General features: G+C 49.0%; 1 protein-coding gene across 3 annotated transcripts in view; it reads right to left on the bottom strand.

The window, feature by feature from the left end:
- Window positions 1-1,043: 1,043 nt before the first annotated feature.
- Window positions 1,044-26,410, bottom strand: part of SRRM4 (serine/arginine repetitive matrix 4) — a 46,657-nt gene continuing 21,290 nt past the window's right edge. For 2 of the 3 annotated variants that reach the window (XM_071762696.1, XM_071762699.1), the window contains 11 exons: window positions 25,776-25,859; window positions 25,378-25,452; window positions 24,977-25,003; window positions 24,213-24,263; window positions 20,444-20,536; window positions 19,284-19,446; window positions 10,934-11,271; window positions 9,246-9,434; window positions 8,862-8,972; window positions 7,143-7,289; window positions 1,044-6,478 (listed from right to left, as the gene is read on the bottom strand). In XM_071762696.1, the coding sequence (XP_071618797.1) occupies window positions 6,211-6,478; window positions 7,143-7,289; window positions 8,862-8,972; window positions 9,246-9,434; window positions 10,934-11,271; window positions 19,284-19,446; window positions 20,444-20,536; window positions 24,213-24,263; window positions 24,977-25,003; window positions 25,378-25,452; window positions 25,776-25,859 (1,546 nt within the window). In that variant the 3' untranslated portion in view covers window positions 1,044-6,210. The remainder of the gene's footprint in view (window positions 6,479-7,142; window positions 7,290-8,861; window positions 8,973-9,245; window positions 9,435-10,933; window positions 11,272-19,283; window positions 19,447-20,443; window positions 20,537-24,212; window positions 24,264-24,976; window positions 25,004-25,377; window positions 25,453-25,775; window positions 25,860-26,410) is intronic. The other variant, XM_071762697.1, reaches the window with a different exon arrangement.

Raw genomic sequence — 26,410 nt, 5'->3', positions numbered from 1 at the left:
CCTCACACCTGAGCTCCGCTGGGCACCTCTCATCTTGGCTGGAGCATGAGATCACCTAACACCCAGCTCTGCACCCGCCATGGAGAGAGAGGGATGAACCCTGAGGAGGTTTTGGGCCATCCAAAACCGTCCTGCCCCACCGTCCTGCCACGTTCCCAGGAGCCTCTCAGTATCTCCAGTCCTGTGTTTCCCTGCATAGCTCTGGGCCATCCTCCCTCCCCAGCCAGGAATTCTCGCTGTTGCCTTGTTTATCCTGGTTAGTCACACGTCCGCTCCCGCCAGCTCTTGCCCTCTCTGGGCCATCCCAATTTAGCTCCTGTTGTCACTCCAAATCTCCTGTCTACCTCCTGCCACCAAGCCAGTCCCACAACACAGCTCTGGGGGGCATGAAGTGACCTCACAGCTTTCCTTCTCCTCTGAGTGACCTGGGGACAGACCCACGTCCCCAGGATCTGTCTGTGCTGTGTCCAGACCCTTGTGGGTGCCCACTGAGAAGAGTATGGAAAGTTGTTACAGTGCTGCTGCTCCCCTGGGGGGCTCCTGGCCAGTCTTGGGGAGCACCCCAGAGCAAGTGGCATCAGCTGCTGTGCCTGAGAGCCCCCACCACCCCCTTGGACACAGCTGAGCATTCCTGGCTCCTGCTGAGGCAGCTGAGGTGACTGCAGCAGGACCCCAAGGTGCAGGAGCACCACACAGGGCTTGGAGTGAGGGAAGGACACGGCCCTAAGGAGAGCAGCAGTGAGCCCAGACAGTGACCTCCATGGGGAGACACTGCATTTCTGGCTTGGGCTACCAGTGCCTGAATGGGGTGGGGGGAAACCACAACACCTGGCAAAGGGCAGCAAAAGCCTGTCCCAGCAGGGAAGGGAGAGCTGCCAGAAATCCTAACCTACAACTTTTTTTTTGCGTCAGCCACTGCCCCGAGGAGCCAATCCTCAGCAGCTGGGCATGGAGGCACATGCCCTTCCCTATGGAGCAGCTGAACCAACCCAAAATATCCCACCACATGCAGTTGGATCCAAAAGGAACATGACAAACAGGGCTGTGATGAGAAGGAAACACTGTCCGAAACTTTATTGGAATCCTTTTTTCTAACCAGGCTAACACCTCAAACTCAGGAAGACTAAAGAACACAGTATGCAGTTCAGTAGAGTTCAAAGGGGATTTTACAACAAAGTCAAATAAACAGATGCACCAGAGTCAATTGGTAAGGAACCGACCTACAAGTGAGAAAAAAAGAGACACCATTTCCCTCAAGGATTTTCTCACATCTTGGCTTTTGTTCTACATCTTCTCATTCTCTGGGTTTCAAAGACAGAGAGCTGCCCCAGGGCTGCTGAGGTTCAGGGTTTTGTTCTCTAGGCAATAGCCCTGAAGTTGAGATGCTGGACATGAACAGCATGAACACTGTTGCTACAACAGGAGATTTTCCAGTGCTGCCGAGGCCCTTCTGGCCATGTGCAAACATCCAGGTAGCAGCAAAAGTTATGAGAATGATTTATTCTCTGGGAAAAAGATAACAAAACCCCACTGGGCACTAAAGGGCAAAATCTTCACTGGGCACCTGAATCTGTCCCTTTCTCAAACAAATATCCTGACAGCCCACGGGCTGAGCACCCTGCAGCTCCCAATGGTCTGAAGAAGCTGGAGCTATGCCCACCCTCTGCCAGCCTGGGCAGCTCTGGGTGAAGAGAACAATGGGTGCAGCATCAGTGCAGTGACACTGGAGCAGGTTATGGTTATTTGCACATCCCATGCTTTTTTTCAAAGGGAGAGGAAGATGCCTGCAGGAAGCTCCAGCTCGTGTTGGAGAGACCTCCTCAGTCATGACCTGGCCATCTTGCTCAAGCTCACATCCAGGCAAAGCTACTGGTCCTGGCACAAAGCCTGGTGAAGGGGGCAAACCAGGACGTGGCATGGGAATGAGGGTCTCAGGATGGGGCTGGGTGGACACCCTTGCTTCTTGGGAGAGATCACAGCAAGTCACTTCAACCCAATCCAGCTGAGCCTCATCTGTCACCCAGGTGCCTCCACACCAGGAATTCACCTCTCTGATAACCTCTCTCCAGTGTACATGGCAACACCTCAAGGCTCCTACCTTCATGGACCCATTAGCAAGACTCGCAGAGCTTTTCAAAAGTAATGCTCAATAAATAGAAGAAATAAATATTAAATAGAGGCCAAGTTCTCTCAGCCTGTTCCATTTATGTACAATGCATAGCAAAATAACAGTGATTGGCTGTTGCAGACAATTTTGGTACAACTCCAGTCCCCCAGAACAACAAAAGCTTTGACAAAAGTTGCAGTCAACATAAAGCAAAGCTCACCCAAGTGCTATAACCTGTGAAGAAAAGAAAGAAGACAGCAGTGCTTTGAAATATCTGTTATCTTTGCTTTCCAGCAAACTTGTAGAGATTGTGCTGGGTGGTCTGGAACCTGGCTCCAGAGTTGGGGTTAGGAGGAGCAAGACTTGCTCAGGGTGACAAACCCAGAGACAAGGCAGGTCCAAGGAATGGGAAGAGCAGACAGCATGACTCCAGGGTCAGGGGGACACTGACATCCCTGGTGCAGCTGGCTGCAGGTGAGGGGGAGTTCACCTACACTGGAACAACTGAGCTGCCTTTCCACCAGGTGAACCAGCAGCAAGCTGAGATGCTGGACACAGAGCAAAAGTCTGCAAAAGCGATCAATGAATGAAACAGATATTAAAAAAAAAAAAAAAAAAAAAGAAAAAGCGCTGGCAAAAGGCACAGAGACAGAAAAGCTCATGGGCTTCTTGCAAACTGAGGGAAAAGAAAATCAAAAACATTTAAATAAACTGAAAAATAAACACCACCACTGAGGGAAGCTCCTGCATATACGCACATAAACACGCACATCCACGGACACATCCACACACAGACCTGGTCGGGTCCTGGCACCAGAGGCAGGATTTTGCAAGCATTTCCAGCACAAATCACTCTCTCACGGTCTCATTTCCTTAGTTTTTCCATGGGTGGGTCACTGCACAGCAATAAACACGGCAGGGGAGCCCTGGTGATGGCATCCTCCCAGGGAAGCCAGCAGAGCCTCTGCAGAGCAGCTCCATTTTAGGTTGTGTCCTGGCTGCAGAGCCAAGGGAAACAGGAGTGGTGGCCAGGTGGCACTGGGCCGGCACGAGCAGGGGCAGGGGTGAGACTTCCCCCTGCAGCACTGCAAACACACCAGGGCTCGTCCAGCAGTGAGCAGACCCTCACCATTACCCCCACGAGGTCCTAGACCCATTTCTCCGGTGACATCCGTCACCTTCCTGCACAAATCCAGTGAGAAACTCTTGACAACAACCAAATAAACAGCTCTGCCCTGCATCCCCCTGCCCATCACAGGCTTTCTGCCCTGCTCGGGAGGGCACAGCTGAAGGGAGAAGTTGGCAGCAGGAGTGACTGTCACTCCTCCACCAGCCACCTCACTGAGAGGGGACAGCACTGTAAACCTTCACGGGAGAACGGTGGCATGGATACATTCAAAAACAAACAGATCCCAAAATAAGTTGTTGTAACAAAACAAAAAAAAAAAAAAAAAACAAAAAAGGGAAAAAATCTTAGAATAAATAAACACTGGTAATGGCAACCATCTGCACCCATTCTGACATAGAATTAAAAGTAGAGTAATAAATAAATAAATAAATAAATAAATAAAGGTTTACTCCAATGCAAGACTGCTCAGGGAAACCCCAGGAGCATTTAGCTGCCACGGGCTGTACAAGCTGAGGCAGCCCTCAAAGGACAGATGAGCTGGACACGTATGAGAGCCACTGTCAGCCCCACACAACCTCAGAGTCATCTCCTGTCCTGCAGTCACCAGGTGTTACTGCCCTGATGTGGTGCTTTGATCATCTGCCCCCAGCCAGGAGGAACTGGAGTTGTTGTGTTTGGTATTTACACCTGTTTGTTGCACAAAGTCCCTCTTTTTTTCTTTCCTAGTGTGAGCTCGCTGCTTCCTTGCTGTAGATGCCTGTGTGCTTTAAGTGGTCTTAAGGGGCATAAGGCCCCTTGGAACACAGGTAGCTCCTATCACTGCCTTCAGGTCTTCCCAGGGAGCAGAAGGACAGGGTGTTTCAGCATCAAACTGAGAGACACTGTTTGGGGAAGAGTGAGGTTTTGAGCCCTTTAAGAGAAGGGAGTTCACTGCAGAAGATGGCCAAGGGGCTGCTGCCAGGGAAGGAGGGAAAGTAACAGCACTCCACTTCTTGCCCCACTACAACACCACCTCATCTTAGATCCCTTGACCACAGCCCTATCAGTAGCTTCTCTGTGTCCTAGAAAGTGGCATCCCAGTAGATGGACACATTCCCACCAAGCCATTGCTCACACCAGTGCCCATCTCTCTGCCACAGCTACCCCTATCCTCAGATCATCTACAGAGAGAGTGGGGTGGGGAATGAGGGACTGGGAAAAGGGGGGCTTTAGGGGCTGAAGGCAAAGGACAAGGGGAACCAGCAGTAGGAAGCATACTGGGAAAAAGGGACTCCTGGCATAAGACTTCACTTTGTACTACCCAGGTGGAATCACACCCCCTGCTGCTGTGCTTCCCAGCAGATCACAGGTTCTTACACTTCTAAGGCAATCCTCCAGCTCCCCAGAACCCCACATGGCCTCTGGCCTTCCTCTACTTGCAGCTTTAACCCTTTACCTGCTGCCCACAAGGCTGGGGGGCTGTAGGTAACTCCTCAGCTGGGAGGGGGCTTGCAGTTCCTTCTACCCCCTCTCCTCCTCCAGCAGATGGCTGGCTGCACTTACCCCTTTTCTGTGACACTTCCACGACACACCTCCTTGACTCATTAAACCCAAAGTTGTTAATAATCATACAGGATGGAAGGGGAGGTGATGGAAAAAGGGAGGGAGGGAAGTCTTAAGCCCAAATTAGCGTCTCTAAGCACCCAGGTGTTGTAAGAGAAAAAAACACTCCTGGGCACCAGCTCAGCCTGTGCTGGGAGAAGCCTTTGTTACCCTGCAAAACACGGTAATTGCACAGGCAGCTGGGCTGGCAAGGAGACAAAAACCCCAGGGCCCAGGGCTGCCCGGGCAGGCAGAGCCCTCCTGCCACTGCCTGTGGCCCCCTGTGAAACAGGCAACTGGGGGGGGGCCCTTTCTGCCCCCCCTGCACAGCTCTGTCCTTCCAGTGACAAACTGGGGCACAAGCTTATCTGTCCCAGCTGCGTGTGAGCCCTGCAAAGGAGCTGCTAACCCTGTCTCAGGGAAGCCTGAGAATCTCAAGAATAAAGGAGTTAGTGAAATCCTCCTGGCACTGCTTTTCATCTCCTGATCTCCTCTTTCCCACCTACAATGCACTCCCTTCAAAAAAACCCAAACCCAAACTGCAAGAGGGTTCCTGTGAGAAGGGAACTCCACAACCCCCACCTCCCAGGCCATGGCCAGGCCCTTGGAGGACAGCTTGGTACCAGCCCCCCTCTCCCCTGTGCCCCACAGGTGCTGCTGGGATCAGCAGTTTGTTCCCAAGCAGGTCACAGTGCTGGGGAGGGGGGGTTGTGTGTGTGTGTCTGTATAAAACAACCTTGTGAAAGATGATGCATACCTGATAGGAAGGAGCAGGAGAAAGAAAGGGAATGATCTTTTTTTACCCAGGGATTACATCAGGAGGGGATTTCTAGCCTTCTATTTATATCAGGCTGATGCACAATAAATAAATATTCTATCAAGGAAGAGGCCTGCTGCAGAGTGGGCAGAAACTCTGGAGGAGAGACCCAAGGGATGTGATATTTGCCTTGGTGGGGACAGGTCATCCCCACTCATCACCCAAGTATCCCAGAAAATTCCTCCCTAACTGGATCTCTCTCTCTCTGACATATTAATTTGCTGCCTTTTGGTTTGGCAGAAGAGCAAGAAGCTGAATTCTTTCCTTTGGACCTTCTGGTAGTGCTTTGGGAACAGCAGCGATGGGGTGACAGGAATATCAGGCAGAATGGAGCAGGTCTGCTGTGACAGACCCTCTGTAAAGCACCAACACCTCTTCCAGCCCTGGCCTGGGGAGCTGAGATGGATCCATTCATTCCACGAGTTGGCAAAGGGGCTGCACGAGGGCTCTTATTCCGAACAGGGGAAGGGGGACCCGGCCCTGCCACCACAGCAGTATCGAGGATGATTGCTATCATGGCCAGGCAGGTAGGTGGGAAGGAAGTGGAGAATGCCAGGAATTCGCAGGCGGCACTCCCTAGCGACGAAGGCTGTTGGAGCTGCCTCCTGAGTCATAGCTCCTGCTCCTGCAGCTCCGGGCGCCCGAACTCCGGCTGCGGCTCCTGCTCTCGGCGCTGCTGCTGCTGCTCCAGCTCCGGCTCCGGCTCCGGCTCCGACTGGTCCGGTAGCTGGAGTAGCTCCGGCTTCGGGAGCGGCTAAAGCTGCTGTACCAGGAGGAATAGCTGCTGGCGCTGCTGGAGGAGGAGGGACTGGGCCGGTAGTAAGGGATGGGGCGTTTGCGGGCACTGGGGGGACAGAGACACGAGTGTTAGCGGCGAAACAAGGACGGATTTACTCGACAAAATCTCCAAAAAGCACTGCTTAGTCTGCACCACCTTCCCCCCAGATTTGATCGTGTTTATTGAAAAGAAAAAAAACCCAAAAAAACAAAAAAACAACAACCCACAAAACAAACGAACCAGAAAGAAAGCAATCATGTAAATGTCAGATCTGGGGATTCAAACCACCCACCCTCAGGGCCCTGAGGAATGTCTCAAGCACCGAGGCTGAGCCCTGCTTGACATTGTCCTACAGAGCATGAAGGTCAGACTCAGTATTTCACTCTTCCTACGGCATGGGACATCTACCACAACAGAAGGTGAAACAAAACGCTTCTGGGGAGGATGCTCCTGGTGCCTGCTGGACAAGTCCCTGCTCCAACTTCATCAGCCTTTTTTCTTTGCTGTAAATGAGACCCTCCCCATTCACCCTCTGCCTCTAAATGGAAATCCCTAAGCTCTAGGAGAGGTGGAGGATCCTGCTGATCGGGCTCGGGGAAACCAGTCTGTCCCTGGAGCGAGCCCCTCTGGTGAGGGCTGGGACCCAAGGACAGCCCACGTCGTCCCCCATCCCCCCCTCCGGGAGCACCCGCTGAGCCTGTCTCCAAACAATGGGACTGTGTCCCCTCACCTGGTGATGCGCCGGGCTTCGAGGTGGCTGGGAGAGTCTCTCCTGCGTTTCCTCAGGGGTGAATACGATCCCCGCCGCCGCCGGCGGTCCCGCTCCCTGTGAGACTCCTTCTCACTGGAGCCGTGCTTGTGCTCTTGCTCACGGTCTCTGGGGAAGGCACAGATTGGAAATTGTCACTGCTGGGTTTCTGTGGGGTGGGTTTTGGAGGTGGAGGGCAATGACCCACGAAGGCACAGATGAGCAGAGGGCACTCAGCTCCAAAAGGAACCACCCTAAGGCAAAGTGTTCTGGTGGCATCAGCCACTGACTTGACTGGGCGGATGGACACCCACAAATCATGTCTGGGGGTTTCAGGGTGTCTCCTTGTGGCCCCGTGCTAAGAAGGCTTCCATGTACCTGTGTCTGTGGATGTACTCTGTATTTAGTTCTCTAAAATTGCTCTTGTTGGCTGTGCTGCAGGAGCAGGCGAGAACAACCCTGCCAGCAGGACTCACATGAGCAGGGGGCCCTCGGTATCCCTGCAGGGCTCTGCAGCTCTGCACAGCTTGCCAGGAGTGCCAGTGTTGCTATGGTTTTCTCCTTTGTTGAATTCCCATACAAGTCAGCACAGGCCCTTCGTGGAGTGTAATGACTTCATCCACCCTGCCCAATACCATCTACACAGCAACATGTTACAGGTCAAGGGCCTGATACTTGCACGCAGGAAATATTCTCCTATACCAGTGCAGGGATTGTCACAGGCTGCAAGAAGCAGACCCTGGAATGTAACACTTTGAGGGTGCAAAATGTTGACAGCAATAGAGATGTTACCAGAAAAACCTGCCCAAATCCATTTAGAGCCCAGCTGTGAGATGGGTGTTTCCCATGGGGGGTGTGGGGACTCCATGTCCCCCTGCAAGGCTCCCTGAGTGCCAGCACAAGGGTGCCTGGCATCTGCCCACACAGCAAGGACACTTCTTGGGGTCTGACCACTCTTTGGCAGAGCCATGACTCTGAAAAATGGTATGTACTTTCCCTACTGCAACAAGATCCCTCTGACAAGGCCAGAAGCCTTGCTGCAGGGGCTGCTTGCCACTGTGGGCTCCTTGGGCAAGGAACACTGCGGGCAGACGCAGCTGGAGGTCAATGCTCTGCCCACCAGCCTGACAGAGAGGGGACCTCCCTGGGCTTTCCAATGAGACATCTTCCACTTGCAGAAGGCCCTGGCAAGCACCATGGAGCAGCCATCTGTGCACTCTTGGCTGCATAGAGTGTCCCTCAGCTTGGAGCAGAGGAACAGCTGCTCCACATGCCACACGCTCTGAGTGTGAGATGCCACGATGCTTCAGAGCCAGGGATAAACCAGATCTCCCCTCACAGAAACCTACTCCCTAAAGTGTGAAATTCCCCTGAATCAATGCTGGGCAGCCCTTGGCCATAAAAAATCCACTTTCCCCACAGAAAGTAAAAGGGGCTCATTTCTGGGCTCTCCCCTCTGCAGCCAGCACCATGCTCTGGGGCAAAAAATGGTGAGCAGCTCCCAGTGCCAGTAAAGCATACTGCCTTTTGCTTCACCCCATGTATCCCTGCTCCCTCTCACCTTGGTGCTGAGGACTAAAGCACCCAGTGAGGAAGCTGAGGGAGCAATCCAGGGCCAGCAAGTGTGCTGGACCTCAGACAGGTGATGGAGGCAGTGGGAAAGCAAGAGGCAGCAGATACCACACAAGAAGACATCTGTACCTGCTAGGGCTGTAGCGGGAGTAACTTGGGCTCCGGCGAGGCCTTGAACTCCTGCTCCCAGGACTTTTTTTGCAGGATTTGGAGGAATAGCTGCGGGAACGTGAAGAAGACCTTGGGATGAAACAAGAACCACAAAAGATGAGGAAGGTGGAGGGTGGGGCTGTACCAGACACCTCTGAATCTGGGCTCAAGGGGGGAAGAGATGCCTTCTATTTCATGGTCTCAGACCATGGCCAGTTCACCTCATGGCCAGTTCACCTCAAGCCATGGGCATCCTTAGACACCCCCCAAATTCTTACACCTCCTCCTGCGAGGAACCTGCCATCATGTAAGAGTTAGACAGTGCCCAGGATCACAGAGACAGCCATTTTAAGCTTGCCTTACCTCTTCCCTGAAGAGCAGGACCTGCTTCTGGAGTACCTGGGAAAGGCCTTGTGGTGTGAGGAGCAGGAGCGGCTGGAAGGGCTGGAGGATCTGCCTGTGCTGGTGCAGGACTCACTGTGGGAACATGGCCTCAGCGGGGAGCTGGGGATGGGGGACTGGGGAAAGTTTCGCTTCTTCTTCTCTGAAAAGCTGAGACACAAGGATGGGAACCCTCTGTGAACATATATTTGGACACTCATTGAAGCTATGGCTGAACCGGGACTGGTCTTGGGTGGAGGGGAGCACCACACTCCAGCCAACAAGTACTCCCACCCTCCCATTCTGGACCTGGGGATAAAGACCTCTCAGCTCCTCAGGCTGCTGCTCAGGAATTCACCCTCTGGGCTCTGCCATGGAAGAGGGGGCAGCTCTCCTGCCCCATGCTGGACACACCAGAGTTGCCTGGTTGGCAGAGCCTGGGTCAGGCAAGCAGGCGGTGCAGGACCTGGGGAGGGAGCAGGGTGAAAAGTGCTGGAGGAAGGCACGAGCAGGCACGTCTTATTGCCTTTGGACAGGACTGTGAATTCCTCTGCTTCCAGAAATGCCCTGCATATGAGCCAGGGTTAGAGCCCAGCCACGAGGCAGCCTCTCAACAGCCACCACCAGCTGCAATTCCAACTCCACCCATGGGAAGGCAGAGTTAGGCCACTGGAAATCACAATGTGAAAAGTATACACAGCCATAAAATTTTACCCTCTGACTGAAAATCGATAGCTTGTTCTTCCTAGAACCAACAGCCCTATCTCTATCCTCCCTCTCTTTCAGTGCTCCCACCCCAGAACCCATCCTAGCTCTAACTCTCAGCATTTAATGCCCGACGGCCTCAGCTGGCAGAGCTCCCTAATGCCCTGCCTGAGTACAGCCTTGGGTACAACCACTGTATTTCAGTGCCTTCATCCCCACCAGTACCTGGAAAATCCCCAGGAATGGGAGGTGGTGACAGAGGCTGGTATCTGCTCTCCTCTCCTGATGATGACCTGTGGCACCAGATGGTGATTTCACTCCTGTCCCCAGCCCCAATGCTCCAGCAAGCAGTTTATGCTGCAGCCAGGAAGGGCTGCTCCTGCTCCTGCCCCTTCCCTGTGCTCCCCACTTGCAGGAAATGCTAGTTTGTCACTCAGGACCAGTCCTGAATGAGTTGGGAAGGGGCAGGATGGATTTGGGTCACTGAACAGGTGAAAGAACAGCCCATAATGGTTTTAGAGAAAAGGAACCCTGCTCCCCCTTCCCCACAGTAAGAGAAGGCAAATTAGCTCAGCAGCTCCTGAAGCAGCTTTCCAGACTTTGCCCAGAAGGGCCAGCAACTCTTTTCTTTGACAGGGTCATGTCCAGCTGAGCTGAGCTGTGTAAGGACATGGCTCAACCCAAGGCCAAACCTTGCATCAGCCACGTTAATGCCAGAAGACCCAGCACAGGCAATGCCCAGGGGCATGATGGCTGGGTTTTCATCTTCCTCCTCAGGGTACAGTGTTGGTTGTTCCTGGGCTGTAGATTCCTGACTGGCAAGACTCTGATTTATATCTAACTGACTTCAGACCACAAAAACCTCCCTGCTAGCTCACCACTGCCCCTGGCAAGTGGGTAAGAGATACAGAGCATCAAGGTACCAGGTATCTGGCTGCCAGCAGGAGCTACTGGTAATCACTGACCTTTGCTCTTGTCCTTGGGCATCTGGAGACAGATTTTCCAAAGCTGTTCCCTTGGTCTGGGAAAAGCAACTGGTGAAAGAATTTCCTGAATCCGAGCTGTTATCACTGTTGGCCAGTTTGGGTTTGCTGGAGGAGAAGGTATGGCCAAAGCCATCATGGACTGCAGTTCTTTTCTCCTGGCTGTCCTTTGACCTGGATGAGCTTGTTTGAGTGGAGGGAGGGGAGGAAGTATCGTTTCCTGAGTCATATTCATGATATTCTCCATTCTGGCTGGCTAGGTTGCCAAGTGAGCTGTCTGTTTTGGTAAAGAGGTCAGCAGAAGACCCTGACTGAGAGATCTGAAAGCAAAAAAAAAAATCCATTTGTCATTGTTTGAATGTTTTTTGGGGGGAGGTTGCTTTTTGGGTTTACTTTACTTTTTTTTTTTTTTTTTTTAAATAAACCCAGAAATTTTACCATCATGATTCACTGAAACAAAAGGAAAGGAAAGAAACAAAGTAAGAAAGAAAGAAAAAGCAGAAAGAGGAGAAGAAAACAAAATCACACATCCCTGAAAGAAATCCACAGTAAGAAGAAACTTCTTTTCCCCCTGCTATGATAACGGGAAGATTCAGAGATCATGCAAAGAGTATCAGCATGCGACTCATGTTAAACAAAAGAATTCATCAACATAAATCATCAACCAAAGAATCAAAATAACTAACTAAATTAAAAGAAGTATAACAGAAGACAAAGCCCTTGTTTAACCTTAAAGAGGGGCAGGAAAAAAAATAAAAATAGGACTATATGTATAAAACCCCTAGATAATCCTTAAAAAGAAAACAAAAAAGAAATAAATCTTAAATGGGCAAATTATTTAAGCTTCCTTAATAAAGAGGCTGAATGAATGCCACTAAAATAAGCAAAGAAAAGTCAAACCAAACCAAATTAAGGGCTTCTGTACAAATTAAAAACTGGCAAATAAACAAGCTTATAATAAAAAGAAAACAAACCGAAAAACAAACAAACAAAAAAAAAAAAAACCCCAAAAACAGAGGGGGAGGGAAAAAAGAAAAATCCCTCTGAAAATAAAAGCTATACAGATACTGCTTTGTGCCCTTTTTTTTTTCCCCCTGAAGAAGATACAGTTAATGCACTCGAGTGACCTCTAAGAAATTCCCTGGTGTCTTGCGGATAGCATCCACTTACCCATCAAGAACTCCTCCTTTAGTAGGTAAGGTGTAAGAAAAAAGGAAGAGCGGGCAACATAAGTCCATCATTAGAGTCTCAAATTACATGAAAAAAACATAAACCCTCTCTTCAATCCACACTGCCAACTGTTTGCTTGCCTCCTCTACGCAAATGTCATGACTGCTCTTTGTCTGCTCATTGCTCAGTTTGGTTTCCTTCTGCTTCAAATTAGGCCCTGCAGCCCATTCCTGGAGGCTGCTTGCTTGTGCTGAAAAGTTGCAACTTGCACTAAATCCCTTGGGTTTCATGGAAGTGACAAAGAGAACTCAAGTGAGGGAAAAAGTAGAAAAAAAAAAAAAAATAGAGGAGGAAAAAGACTGCACCCTCTGTGCTGCTGGAGACGTCTGGGGCAGGGGATGACTGCCCTGCTCCTGGCAGCCTCCACGTGGGGCTTCATGAACCTCAGGAGGTCAGGAAGGACCCCAAATCCACATTAGCTGCCCTGAGCAGGGCTGTTGTCTGGGACCCTGTGGACCACCAAGGGCATTTGCATCATTTGAGTGTTTTATAATTCAGTTTTAATCCAGTGGTGTTTGCCTAATCCAGGCAGGAACGTAACTGCCCTGGGAGTGAGGCTACACTAGTGCTCATGTCTGCCCTTGCCATGGGGTAAGAATTAGGGCCAAATGCTGAGCCAGCACATCTGCACTCTTGTGTGGCCTCCTCCTCTTTCACCGAGATGCTCTGCTCTCCTCATTCCCACCTCTATGGTCCAGGTCTTCAGAGTGTGGACACACGTTTGATTCCTCCAGGTCAGGGTAGTCCTCCAACAGGATTCCAGGGAGCTGTGCTCTCCAAACAGCTGCATATGTCCTCGTGCTGCACTCCAGGGCATGCAGGGCCCTCCCTCTACCCCACACTCAACTCTGAGGACCTGGGCTCAACCCTCACACATCTGAGGTGCTCTGAGACAAGGAAACCACATTGCAATGTTGGTAATATCTCAGTGAGCACGGGAGACCTGGATCAGTTGTCACACAGCAGGGCCAGTCCCTGTGGTGACTTTATCATCCCTGGCAAGGGGTGAGGGCTCCTTCATCCCATCAGATGGTGCCTTCACGTCCACCCTCCTTCCCATGGCATCTGATTTGTGCCCCTGCAGGGAGGGTGTTCTCAGTCTAATTCAGGAGGTGCTAACTAGGCCAGGGATGGCTGATTCACACATCATGCTGAATCCCCAGCGCCTGAAACCAGAGCAGAGCCACCAGCAGAGGCAGCAGCAGCTCACAGCACACCATCCCTGGAGTGAGGACTGCCCACATCCTCACACTCTGGAGCTGGACAATCTTCAAGTATTTCTTATGCTGACAAGGAAAGAGGAATTACTGAATCTGGGATAAGGAGTTAGTTCACCCCAGCAAATTCACACTGGAGGTGGAGACTCCCCTATCCCCACCCCATATTAACTGCTAAGCCATACTCCTTCCTAACTTGCAGCCATCAGGAGCTCCAGCAGCAGACATGGAAAAGGAAGGGGTGCTTCATCCTGGCCAACTTGCACTGTCAAAGCAGAAGTACCAGACAGGGAAGCAACTTCTCCCAAATGTTCCCAACTAGGAATGAGTGAAGACACAAGTCCTCATTTCAGCATCTGGTACTGCTCCTTGCTGCTTCTCAGTTCTAGCTTTTCTCTACAGGTCCTTGTTTAGTCCAGAAGAAACTGGAATGTTAAAGAAGCATAAAAGACACACAAATCCAGCTCTTCTCTAGTTTCCACTAATTCTTCCTGGAACCTTGATAGAACTGGCCTCCTTGCTGTGACCCACTATGCTTTCCCCAGCCATAACTCAGAAGACATAGGGTTGCACTTCTAAATATGGCATCAGATATTTTTTTTAAATCCTGCTTATGGTTTGCATTAGATCTGAACCCTAACCATTCTTTGACCACTTTTCATTTACAACCATAAAAACACCACCTGAGGTACTCCCTGGCTACAGAGGTGGGAAAGGCCTGGAGTGTGCACAGGGCTGCTCCAAGGAACACTGATTCCAGCATTGCACAAACCCTTTGGTTCTATTCCCTCCCAGTTAAAACCAAAAGGTTTTTACTTCTGCCAAGAAATGCAGCAGTTTCTTAGCATTTCTAAAACAGCTTTTAAGACTGCCTCTGGGACCTGGTATGTCTGCTCTGGCTTTGCCCTTGCTGAAGTCTACCTTCAAAATTGTTGTCAGCACATCACAAAATCTGTCAAATGGCAGGAGGGACCTACAGGCTCCTCTGTAGCTCACCATCTCTGGTAGCAGAACTTTGGGAAGAAGCAACACGTGGATATCAGTGAAATTCAGTGCCTGCAACCTTTTTGAAGACTGGAAGGGCTGGGCTGGGCAAGGCAGGTGCCAAGAGGAGGGGTACCAGCTTCCCAGCCTCACCACCTCAAGCTACCAAGCTGTTGCCAGTAGCAGCTTCCTACAAGCTCCAGAAGAGAGTTCTGTTCTGGGACAGAAACCTCAAGATGCTTCATTGCCTGGATGCTCAGAGACAAATTCCCTATCCAACAACCTTGGCTTTGCTTCTGGTCCCATTTTACTGCTTCTGAAAGGCACACCAGCCCCATGAAATCAAAAACTATCACCCCACCTGAAAACACTCTGTGGAGCTCAACTAAATTCTAAGGGCTTGTTGTTTTTCTAGGGTGCCTTAAAAAGAGTCTGCTCTTTCATGAATCTAATTTTCTCTCTGTGAACATTTGGATTTTTTCTCCCCTTCTCTAGTAAGCAATTAAATAATCTCAATAACCCAATGCTGGATGAGGGGAAAGCTGGGGATGGAGTCTGCCTGGACTGCAGCAAAGCCTTGGACACCATTCCCATAGCATTCTCCTGGAAAAGCTGTCAGCCCATGTCAGACAGGAGCACTCTGTGCTGGGTTAGGAACTGTCTGGAGAGCCACCAGAGAGTGGTGCTGAACGGTGCTGATCCAATTGGTGGCTGTGGTCTGCCCCCAGGGATCAGTGTTGAGCCCAGTTCTGTATAATATCTGTTGGACTTAGATGATCTCACAGGTCCTTTCCAACCTGAATGGTTCTGTCATTCTGAGCTGCTGGTGTGGGGAGCAGCACCTGCTGAGAGGGGCTCCTCAAGGGTACATTCATCCACCAGACCCAGGGGCTGGCTGGAGGCCTTTCCCTGGGGGGAAATGGTGATTTTCCTCACCTGAAAAGCCAGCTTTATATTAAGGGTGTAAAAAAAAAAAAAAAAAAAAGAAAAAAAAAAAGTGCCGTAGGAATACATTAACTTACTTTTGCACACTTATGAATCCCTAAGGCCAGGAATATTGAGTGGAAAGTACCCTTTGGTTTGCTAAGTGGAGAGTTCAGAGTGAGGTTTTCCCTGCCACAGGGGCTAAGTCCAGGAGTATGGAGGCAATGATGACACAACTCTCCCTGTGAGGTCAGAGCCTGGGCTATTTGGGGTGGACAAGAGCACTGCTGAGCAGCCTGGCTCACAGAGCCAGTGCTGGGGGTAAATTCCTGAAAAAGACAGGCAAAGCTCTGTTCCTTTGCAAAGATCTTTTTTTCAGCCTCCTGGGGTGCAGCCATTATTGCATTGCACAGGCCAGTGTGTCCTCAGCTCAGTGCCAGGCTGGCACTGCTTTGGAGCAAGGGCTTTTGCCTTCCACCAGCTCTTTTGGTACCTGGTGCAGATCACAACTGTGCCAAAGCTTCAGGCATCCCTCCTTCACCCCAAGCTGCTAGTGTGGTTCCAGTGCTGAGCTGCCAGCTTACCAGACAGTAACCAGGTAACCTCAGTCCTCACAGCTGTGAGGAGTGAAAAGGAAAAGCAAAAAGAGGGACCTTCCATATTTATGGAAGGCTTTGCCTTTCTGCTCATCAAGGGTCCTCTTGATTGTCAGAAACATGCTGCCTAACAGTTAAAGAACAGCTTTTCCTATGCAAACCCAGCCTAGAAAACAGAGAGCAAGCCAGCACACAGATCTTCTATAAGGTTCCCTCCTCCTGCACGTGCTGTCCCAGCCCCTGCACAACATCTCCTCACTTCTACCCCCCTGCAGACACAAGAGCACAAACAGCATCACCTGGAACAACTGTACCCCACTGAAAATCTGCCTCAAGCCCAAGTTCATTTGTGACACTGTCTAAACAAGCTTCAGCAGCAGTGAGGGAACTGGCAAGGAAGGTGATTTGCAGCATGCAGTCCTCTTCATCAGGTACAACAAAGCCAATGGGATTCATAGCCTGGAGGTATTTATCTTGCACTGCTCAACTGCAAGCACAGTGGCATCAAATAACACATCTGTACCAGTGTGGCATGAAGTGTCTGCAGCAGGTTTGGGGAAGATTCTGTTCAAAAGCAAATGCTGTGTATTACCCACTGTTTCTCTGCATGCTGAGGCCCAGAGCCACAATCCTGTTCTCAACGGGTGCATTTTGTGGCTGCATGGGATTGAAAGGGAAAATGAGGAGGAAAAGTTTGAAAATTTACTGCCCAAAAGAAAAGTAGCAGGGAACTTTGGGGTGTTTCTGCATACGTGTGCATGCTTCAACTTAAAGAGGGAAAGAAACAGCAAGGTGGATACATGGGCAGGCCATTCTTTTGTATGTTTTGTCCCTCATCAATTACAGTTAGGCTTGGTTAGAAAAATGTGGCTGTTCTAGTAGACAGGAAGGAAAACAATCTGGAGATGGCAGAATTTACCACAAAATACTTCAGCTCTTCAGAAGAATATAGAAAAAAAGTAGACTTAGAAAGCAAAGTCTTTGATTTGGAAATGATGTAGCATTACCTCAGAGATCATGCACTGTCTCTTTGGGTCATGCAGATGAGCATGTTGGGATCCTTCATGGACAATCCTTTTCTCTGGAGATAGGACAATGAATCTCCCCAGATAAGGACAGTTTGGCTTTGAAGGCCAGGCCAGGGGGAAGGGCAAGGAATGTGACACATCAGTCCTCATAGAGGATTGAAATATGGCATTTTTACATCCAAATTTTGGAATTTTCCACAAGATCTGTTCTTTTACAGTGATTTATTTTTAATAAGTGATCAACATTTTATGCAGGAGCATGTTGTCATTTCAGAACATATCCAGGCTGCTCTCAAAGTAGGTTCTGACAGAATTATGCTTATTTATAGAGCAAGCATTTAACTCACAAAAAGGAGAGGCATCAGAGAGCTGTGTACAGTCATTAATAAATGAGACTGGAAGTTCCCATTCCATTTTTCACTGACAGTTTTGAGTACATGGTATTTAATTACTTCATTCAGAAAAATTTCAGGGTCAGCACTCAACCAGGGGCTTCAGTTTAAACAAGTGCTTAAATGTGCTCTTGAGTGATGTCCCAAGAGAGCATACTCCTTTTTGAGAACAAAAGGACACCAGTGGGTTGCTGAGCAAAGGTACTGATGCCTTTTAGTCATCAAAATATTTGTCTGTGTTATTAACCCTTACAAGAAAAAACACAGCAGGGGCCTGACAACTTTTCCTTTGTGTCCATCCCCTGCATCTGTAACTGTAAAGCTCTGACTTTCCCTTCCTGCAGCTTGGGAGTTCATTTACTCCAAGTGAAGCAAGTGGAAAGGGGAGCACAGCATGCTTGAGTTTCTCTCATTTTAAAGCTTTTACAGTCTTAAATTAGAGTTTACCCTTGCTCAGGGAACAGAACATCTGGCAGTCAGCCTCACAGGACTCAGAGAACCTGGCTTCAGAGAGAGAAAATCTAGTACCAGTTTCAAAACAGGCTTAGACTTGAAAACATGTAATTTGAAACATGTAAACTATGTAATTTGAATCAACAAAAACCCAAAACAGTGACATGATGCAGTCTTTGGCTGTCTGCTTTTTGGGAGGAGCTCTTAAGTCATTCCTACCTTCTCAAATAGAAAGAGGGCAACACCCTAGGCTTGTGACAGTACAAATTTCTTCTTCTTTCTTTGCATGCACACATGGTGTGCAGGTTCTGCTGTTCACACTCTCCCTTATATGGATTTATAAGCTGTGACTCACATGTGACTACACACTCAGGAGATGTATATAACAAGAACAAATCTGCATATCTATAATGGTGAGAGACAGCTTGTGCCTGGCTGTGCCCACAAATAATCCCTGTGTATTTTGATGAGAATGCTGCCTATGTGGGTGTCTCCTCTTGCTGGCACTATCTATATAATTTCTGATGGAACTACTGTGTGTGGCTGAGTTATTTCCATTTGATGACTGGGCCTAAAAGAGAAAATCAGTTCCCTGTTACATATCACTTTGGGGCTTAAAGGACTCTGCCCCTAATGTGACACATCCACACAGGAATCAGATGCTAAACTACCCTGAGTCTTATGTAGCAACTTCTCTCTCCAGAATGCCTATCAGATACTAACAACACCATGAAAGTGCATCACACCTCTGCTTTGCAGCTACTGGCAACAAAGAGGAATTGCAAAACGTAAAAAGAAGACTCTGTATCAAGCTGTATCTAATATTTTTCTCCATCCTTTGCTCCCTCATCTCTAAAGCATGTATTATATCATCCCTTTCCATGTACATTGAAAAACATCCCAAGGCACTGAGCCTGATTTTACCCTCAGCTGCACATGCAGTTCCCATTAGCATCAATGAGAGCTGCTCATAAATTCTGAATTTGGCTCCTGGGCTTGTCAGTCCAGCACAACCATGATCCTAGAAGGATCCTGATAGTCAGAAAACATCCCCCACCAATAATCACCAACTCCTTAAATGTAAATGTTTCTTTTTTAGTTTGATTTCTTTTTTTCCCCTGAAGGACTAAACTTCTGGATGTGAAGACCAGTGAATTAAGTTAACATCCATCTGAGCAAAGACTGCATAACAAACACTTCCCTGTAAAGTATCATTGCTGGAGGCCACATTTTTTGGTTGGTTTTGTTTTTTGTTAAATGCCCTCAATTCATTATTAGTAGGCTACAGCCTTTGTAAATTCTTCCCCTGTCCAGCCCCACCCTTGATTTGAAAGTGCTGGAGGAAGGGATGACTTTAAATATATTGGAGAACAGCACCATTAATAAATAATACAGTTTTGACCAGCTTTGTCTAACACTGCTATAATCGAGGTATAAAAATTTCACACATTACTTGCCCAGATTCCCAGGGCCAGTTCAAGCAAAGCAGCACAGTGTGTAATACTTACTACTTCCTTAGGAGACAGGAAGCTGTAGAATGGGAGGGATTGGCTGGATTTTTGGCTGGCCTGAACCTCTGCAGAGAAGCTTGTCTTCACCGTGCTCTTTGAATGGTGCCAGGAGCATCTTTGCTGGGTTTTGTGCCTTTCCTCCCGAGACCTGGCTCTGTGCCTCCAGGAGACAGGAATACCCAAAGCATTATTCCTTGTTATTGCAGCATGCCCCTTACCAGCTCCATACAAACCCTCAGCAGCTCTTTGCTAGGCCATGGTGTGGGGGAGATCTTCCACATGACTGCTCTGTGGAGTCATGGTGGAGAGAAAAGGGGGGTTTTGCTTTGTTGTGGGTTTTTTTTGTTTTTTTTTTTCAATATTTTGCACCCAAACTTTGGATTTTAGCCTTAAATTTCAGCTCCAATTCATGATTTTATGGTGGCTCAAGGCAAACCATATTTTTCACACAGCCTAGGATGTCCCTGCAATACTAAACCTCCAAGAGAAAACACACTCTGCTTGTGTAGGAACACCCCTCAAAGGACTGACTGCATTACCCCCTCCACTGGTCATCAGCTTTTCATAAGAAAATTCCCAGTAGTTAGGAGGAATAAAGTGGGAGAGTGAGGGTGGTTTCCTTATGAAGTGCTTTCAGAAAATGCAAAACATGAAGTCATGATGTGTGTAAACTATGTGACTTGCTATTGCAGTGGAGCAGGCTCTAGTACCAGCATCCATTTAGGTGGCCCCAGGATGCATCTGTCATCCAAAGGACTGAGATTCTTAATCAGGTCAAAGGCAGCAGCTATAGATTGCCACAGGCAAATATATTTCCATTGCTAAGACCAAGTTTAAGGGTTTCCTGGGACATCAGCAGTACAGAGCCCCAGGGGTAAGGAAGAGAGACTAGGTTGGAATCAGCTGTCATGGGCTGATCATCAGATAGGGGGATTAGAAGTGACTGCTGGACAGAAAATCTGCAGACACTGCTCCTGGAGCCAAAACCTTTCTATGGCCAAGACCACACAAAGCTCAGCACCCCACATGTGCCATAGCTGCTACCAGAACAAGATGTGGCTCTGCACAGAGGCTTTGTGGGTCACACAGGCTATTGCAATTGTATCCTTGAGCCCACCAAGATGTGTTGAAGGACACCCAGAGAGCAGTGACATTACCTGCTTCTGCAGCTGGGGGAGTGGTAGTCAGAGCTCTCAGAGCAAGAGTGGCGGTGACGGTGGCGATGAGACTTCCTGGCACGCCCACGAGAGCTTTAAGAAGCAGAGAGAACAAAAAAAAACCAAAACACTCTTAGGTGAGCAGACTGTGCAAGAGCCAGCAGCTGGAGGCTGAAAGCAGTAACATTCACATCAGGAGGAAGATCTGGGTTTTAAACCTGAGACTGGTGCATGAAACGTTGTGCACAACACTAACACCTGAGAAAAGTCTCCATCTCTTTCTGTCTACACTGACAGCAAGCCAGCCCACTGAGATCAATGCCAGCATCTTAACTACAGGCTATTAGGTTGGCTCTGTAGCCTGCTGGGGAAGATCTATGGGTTAGCATGGAGCAGCAGGCAGCACCAATCCTTTCTGCTTTCAGGTCCTTAAAGAGCTATGTGCTTCCCCATCATCCTGCAGCCTACCCTAAGACAGCCAGGAAACAGCCTGGGACCTTCCCGTTGCTGAGCCCCTTTGGGGGAGCACCATTCCTCTGGGCAACCCATGGCAAAGCTGCAGCCCTCCCATTTCTTGCTCCAACCCTCTCTGTAGTGCAGGCTCCTTGTTAAAAGAAGGAAGAAGGCCGCAAACGACACAGGACCCTCAGCAACAGCCAGCCTACCCCATGCTCTCCAGGTGGCAAGGTCTATCCAGGCTGATGGGCAGCCCTTATGGTTGCCATAGAACCATGAAGTTCATCTTCCCCAGCTGCTGCCTGCCCTGTGCAGGGTTCCTGTTTAGGGCAGGACTATTCTACCTGACTTCTTATAGGTGCCCAGTCACTGCTGCTCCCTTTTCTGACAGGGCCACAGGACATTTGCCAGCAAACCACTCACAGGGACCCATGTTCAGTGCCCTTCTACTCTTCCCTTTGCTCCATCCAGGCTGTTACTGTTGGGCCATTGCTGCCCACACCAGCAGCTGGAATCCTGCACAGAGACAGCAGGGTGATGCAAGCTACCTGTCACCTCCTGTCCCATTCTCTCCAATTGTTGCCCACCACAGCAGTTATTTTAGATCTGCCAGGATAACTGTCTCCTCAGGCTGTGCCAGCAAGCAAAGCTCATGATGGGTTAGCTGCTGGGAACACTCTGGTTTCATGGTCACATTATGCCAGCCACTGGCAGCACTAACACAGTCTGCCTGGGCAGCATTTAGCAATTTGCCACTATAAAAACCTCAAGAAATTAATTGCCTGAGAACAGCACCTCCTTTAAGACAAAAGGGCCACTGCCAGGGTAACTTCAACTCCACCTTGCTATTTTCTCTCTGATTAAAAACTTCACATTTTCAGATCCTCCTTATTTTCATACAGCAGAAATCAGCAACACTGAACACCTCTCCCTCATAGGGAGGTTTTGTGTGAAAATTCCCATGTTTGCTCTTCACCCTCTGCATCAGTCTCTCCTATTTAAGAGTTTTCCCTTTTTGCAGGAGAAAACTGGTCCTGTGTGATTTAGATAACCAGTTGCTCAGCATAAAGAGAAGACAAAGCTGTGTGATTATACAGAAATCCTGATCTGAGCTGGCTCATGGGATCCATCTGATCTACACCCAGGAGCAGTAAGAATATTTGCAGACACTGGGAGTGGCATAACTGATTTGTGAGCTGAAAGATAAAGGCTAAAACCCCCTGGCTGGTGCATCCCTAAAGATCATTCCTAGCCCTCATTCCCCTAGGTCAGTGCACTCCAGCTAGGCATCTGATCTTTTTTTTAACCACCCTGTCAGGCTTACACATACTGGGCAGTGCTAGGTTGGTTTGGGGAGGTGCCTGCTGTTACTGGTAACCTGGGAAGCTTCAGTTTTACCACCGAGGCTTCAGGGTGCAGCCTTCCTTGTTTGAGGGGGAAAAAAAAAAAAAGGTGGATGTGCTACTACTGAACCTGTGGAAGCCAGAGAAAAGGAGATGGGCTTTCTGCATGCAATAGCAATTGTGCAGGCTGCACAACATGCTCTGCACCTCAAGGGGTTCCACTCTCTTCAGTCCCAACAGGCACTGGAGTGTCACTGGTGGTATCAGGAGTTGTTGTCCCTCTGTCTCCTTTTCTGCCTACTGGCTAAAAGTGTTGGGAAGAATCAAAGGGCAGATCCTACTGATACCAGAACCATAAAATTCCCATCTTCCATCTCAGTTTCTATCTCTATCAAGGTACCCTGAGTCTCAGCAAACCAGGGGTTTGGTGCCCAGGATTAAGCCCCAGAATAGTTTCCCTGTTCTGAAAGCAGGGAAGACACAAGTTGGAATTCCCAAGTGTCCTGGTTTGGGCCAGGATAAAGGTAATTTTCTGTCTTGTAATTTTGCTTTCAGCTAAGTCTCTTGTAAGTAGCTGCACTTGCTGAAATTAACAGCAAGTTTCTCAGTCAGTGTCTGCTTCTGGGACTGATAATGCTGAATGTATAGAGTTACAGATGGAGACTGATGTGCAGAACCAAGAACACTGCTCAGTTCTGAGGAACATTTTGCCCTCCAGAAGGAGAAAAGGAGTAAAAAGGTCACACCTGCAACCCTTCCTTACAGAGGAATGGACAAGATAGATGCCAAAATTGACCAGAGTATTCTATCCCACACATCTCATACTCAGTATAAATTTGAGGGCTCATGAGGGTCAAACCCCTTCCTGCTTCCCCTTCTTCACCTGTCCCTGTTTGCTTCAGCATCCTGGGAGGATTCCACCCCTTCCTCTGCCTGTTGTCCTGATCCGTGCCAGCCCATATCTGTGTTCCTGCCTCCAGCTCCCAACTGCTGCTGACTCCAGGATTCCAGCCTGGACTTTGCCAGGGCTGCTCTGGAGCCTTGGTGGTGACGTGAGAGCTATTGGGGGGAAGGGAGGAGGAACATGGGAGCAATTTTCCTGTATATTTGTATATATTTAGTAATTTTTCCTATTTATCATTACTGTTTCATTGAAGTTGTGTAGTTTAGTTTCCAACCTATCAGTCTCTCTCCCTTATTCTCTCTCCTTCCTTTATCAGGGTGGGAAGGGGGATTAATAGAGACCATCTGTTATTTGGTTTAATTGCTGGGCCAGTGTTAAACCATGACACCAGGGGAAGACAGAAATGAACAAACAGAAGGCTTACAGGCCTGCCTTCCAGCCTCAAGGAGCCACATTTTATACCATACCCCTTAATTGTCTGCCCCAAAGGATAAGGATTGTGCTCTACCAACACTCCAGAGTAGATGAGAACCTCAACCCAATATTTATGCAACCTCTATCTCCTCCAGACAATCTCTTCTCTTCCCTAGTTCCCACTGCCCATCTCATTGGGATATCTGGTTGTCCTGCATATCATGAGTAGCCCCTACTACAACAACCAAGAGTAGCAAACAAGGAGCTAGAGCCCCTCTCAGCAAAAGTGTGCCAGGGTGCCCTTTGCACAGTGGAAGCTGTGGGGCAGCATGTGCCACAGATTTGAGCTCATCTTCTCATCCTGCCTCATCAGAAAATATAAGAGTCTCTGCTCAGGACTCAGTGAACTTGTGAGATACAAAGAAAGTACCAAATGAGGTGGCACAAAAGAGGGGAAAAGATCTCCAGCCTCTACAAGCCCTTTTCCATTCCAGCAAAATCAGAATTGCTGGTTTCAGCTGAGAAATAATCCCTAGAACTGCTTAGGGCTGTGCAGCCAGTGCTAGCTCCAGGGGACCCACCACATCAAGCACTTCATAGCCCCCACATCTCTATGCAGGCAGGGCAGGGAAAACCATGAATTGCTACTTACTGTTTTTTGTGTTTTCTTTCTTCCTTTCTCTTACTTTTGGGGCTTGAGGAACTAAATAAGAAATGGCTAATTAATTTGGAGATTTCTGTTCTGATAAAAAGCTGCTCAATCACACATCAATGTTACTGCTAAATTGCCCAAGAGCATGCATTAAAAATGAAAGGGATTAATGATTCTGCTGCAGCACAGGGGGTCTGAGTGCCTGCTGACAATCTGGCTTGTGGACTTTGCAAATAAAGGATGCTCAAAGGGAGCAGCCATCCTGGTGGCTTTGCATTTTCCCATAGAGATGACAAATACTTCTTGATACTGTACAGACACATACTGGAATCAAAAGAGATCTTCCAGTACACACCTGGAAAGACACTGACTCAGTGTTGCAACAGTGGGAACTGCTGGGGGATGCCATATGTTACAGATGAAACTGTAAGAGAAATGAAGACTCAAGACACAGGATAGGTGCAACATAGATGAGGTTGCCAGAGGCCAGCTTATACCAAGAGGTCTTTTCCCACTGATGTGTTTGATTGCACGGGCTGGGATGGAGACCTGATTCCTGTGGGGCGTGAGGAATGAATGAGTGTGAAAATGGAGAGGGTAGCCCCAGACCCACAGAGAATGAAGGGAGCCAAGGGGATTCCTCAAGAAGTCACAGAAGAAAAGAGTTTTCTGACCCCACCCAGTGAACATAAACCTCGGGACATCTTGAAGAGACCACTAAACTCCTGTCCCTAAGGGAGCCCCCGCACTTGCTCAACTCTTACCTGTGTCTTCTCTTCTTTGAAGATAACCTGCAAGAAACAAATACATACACTGGAAATAAGGTCTCACAAAACTGGAAATTTGAATCAGTATGTCTAGGCCCAGCATTAGACTGAGCACTGCGAGAAGACCTCATAGATCCCCTGGTTTGCTGAGAACTCCTGGGCAGGAGATTAAAATCCAAGAAGCATTTGACCCAGGGCTCTTGTCAGGACGTGGCATCTGTAGAAGAGTTTTCACCTCCCCGTGGGGTCCACTGCAGCTCTGATCAGGAGTCTGACACCTCTCCCTCCTGGTGCTGGGCTCAACCAGCTGCCCAAAGGCAGTAATGTCTTCCACCCCTTGCCCAAACCCCCTCACAGCCACCGCTGACCCACAACTACATTTTTCAAGGGAAAAATACCTGTTTCTCTTTCGCTTCTTGGAGCTTTTCTTCTTCTTCTTCTTCTTCACAGGAGTAGGGCTATAGGAGGGGGACCTGAGGAGACAGAGGGCCATTAGGGACTGCAGGGCTCCCCACAGCCCTTTCCCCAGCACCTGCGGCTTCCTCTCGGGGAAGAGAGGGGCCGGGGGCTCCCAGGAAACCCAGAGGGGACAGGGAGGTCAGCACCAGCCCGGCCTCTGCCACCCTGAGGAGAGGGAGAGAAAATGGCAGAGCCTCCCTCGGCCTGTGGAAGGCCCTGGCCCCTCCCAGCTCCCCATCCGCAGCCTCCATTTTACTCCTCGTGTTTTCGGCCCCCTCATGCCCCTGGGGGGCTGCCGGTCCCCTCACACCCCACACAACACCATGGCCGCCCTCACCTCCTTCGCTTCTTGTGGCCCAATTTCTTCTTCTTCTTCTTCCCCCGGGCTGGCGGCAGCACGCGCTCCTCGTCGCAGGAGGGGCTGGAGGAGCAGCAACAAAAAAACCAAAATTAAGATGGTAAAATCATCGTCAAAACAAAAAAAAGCAAGGGCACTGTGTGTATTGTCTCAGGCGGGGGCGGCCTCCCCACCTCAGGGGCATCCAGGGTAGGGATCAGGACCCGGGGTGTGGGTGAGCACCTAATTACCCTCTAATGAAGAACTGGGGCTCAGCTCAAACGAAGTGTTTCCTCTGTGGTTTAACGGAGATATAACAAGACAGCTACAATAGGCTGTGGTGGTACCGGCTGATTATTTTAATTGTTTGCTGAGGTTAACAACCTAACAGATTTATAGGTTTTTGTTGGTCTTGGTAAATATCCTTTAAATAATTAATTGGCATTTAATTTGCATACAATAATTATTGCAGCCAGCTGCATCTAACTGTAATAAAAGACTTGGCATATGTTAAATAGCAATTGAATAGAAATGTATATATTTATTGAGATGCTGTAGTAATTCAATGACATATGCACCTCTTAACACAGTTGTTAAATCCTGAAAAAAACCCTCCTGTAAATTAATTCCACTTT

Source organism: Heliangelus exortis, chromosome 19 (genome assembly GCF_036169615.1).
Source record: "Heliangelus exortis chromosome 19, bHelExo1.hap1, whole genome shotgun sequence".
In the NCBI taxonomy this organism is placed as follows: Eukaryota; Metazoa; Chordata; class Aves; order Apodiformes; family Trochilidae; genus Heliangelus; species Heliangelus exortis.
This window is presented reverse-complemented; position numbering and strand designations above follow the sequence as displayed.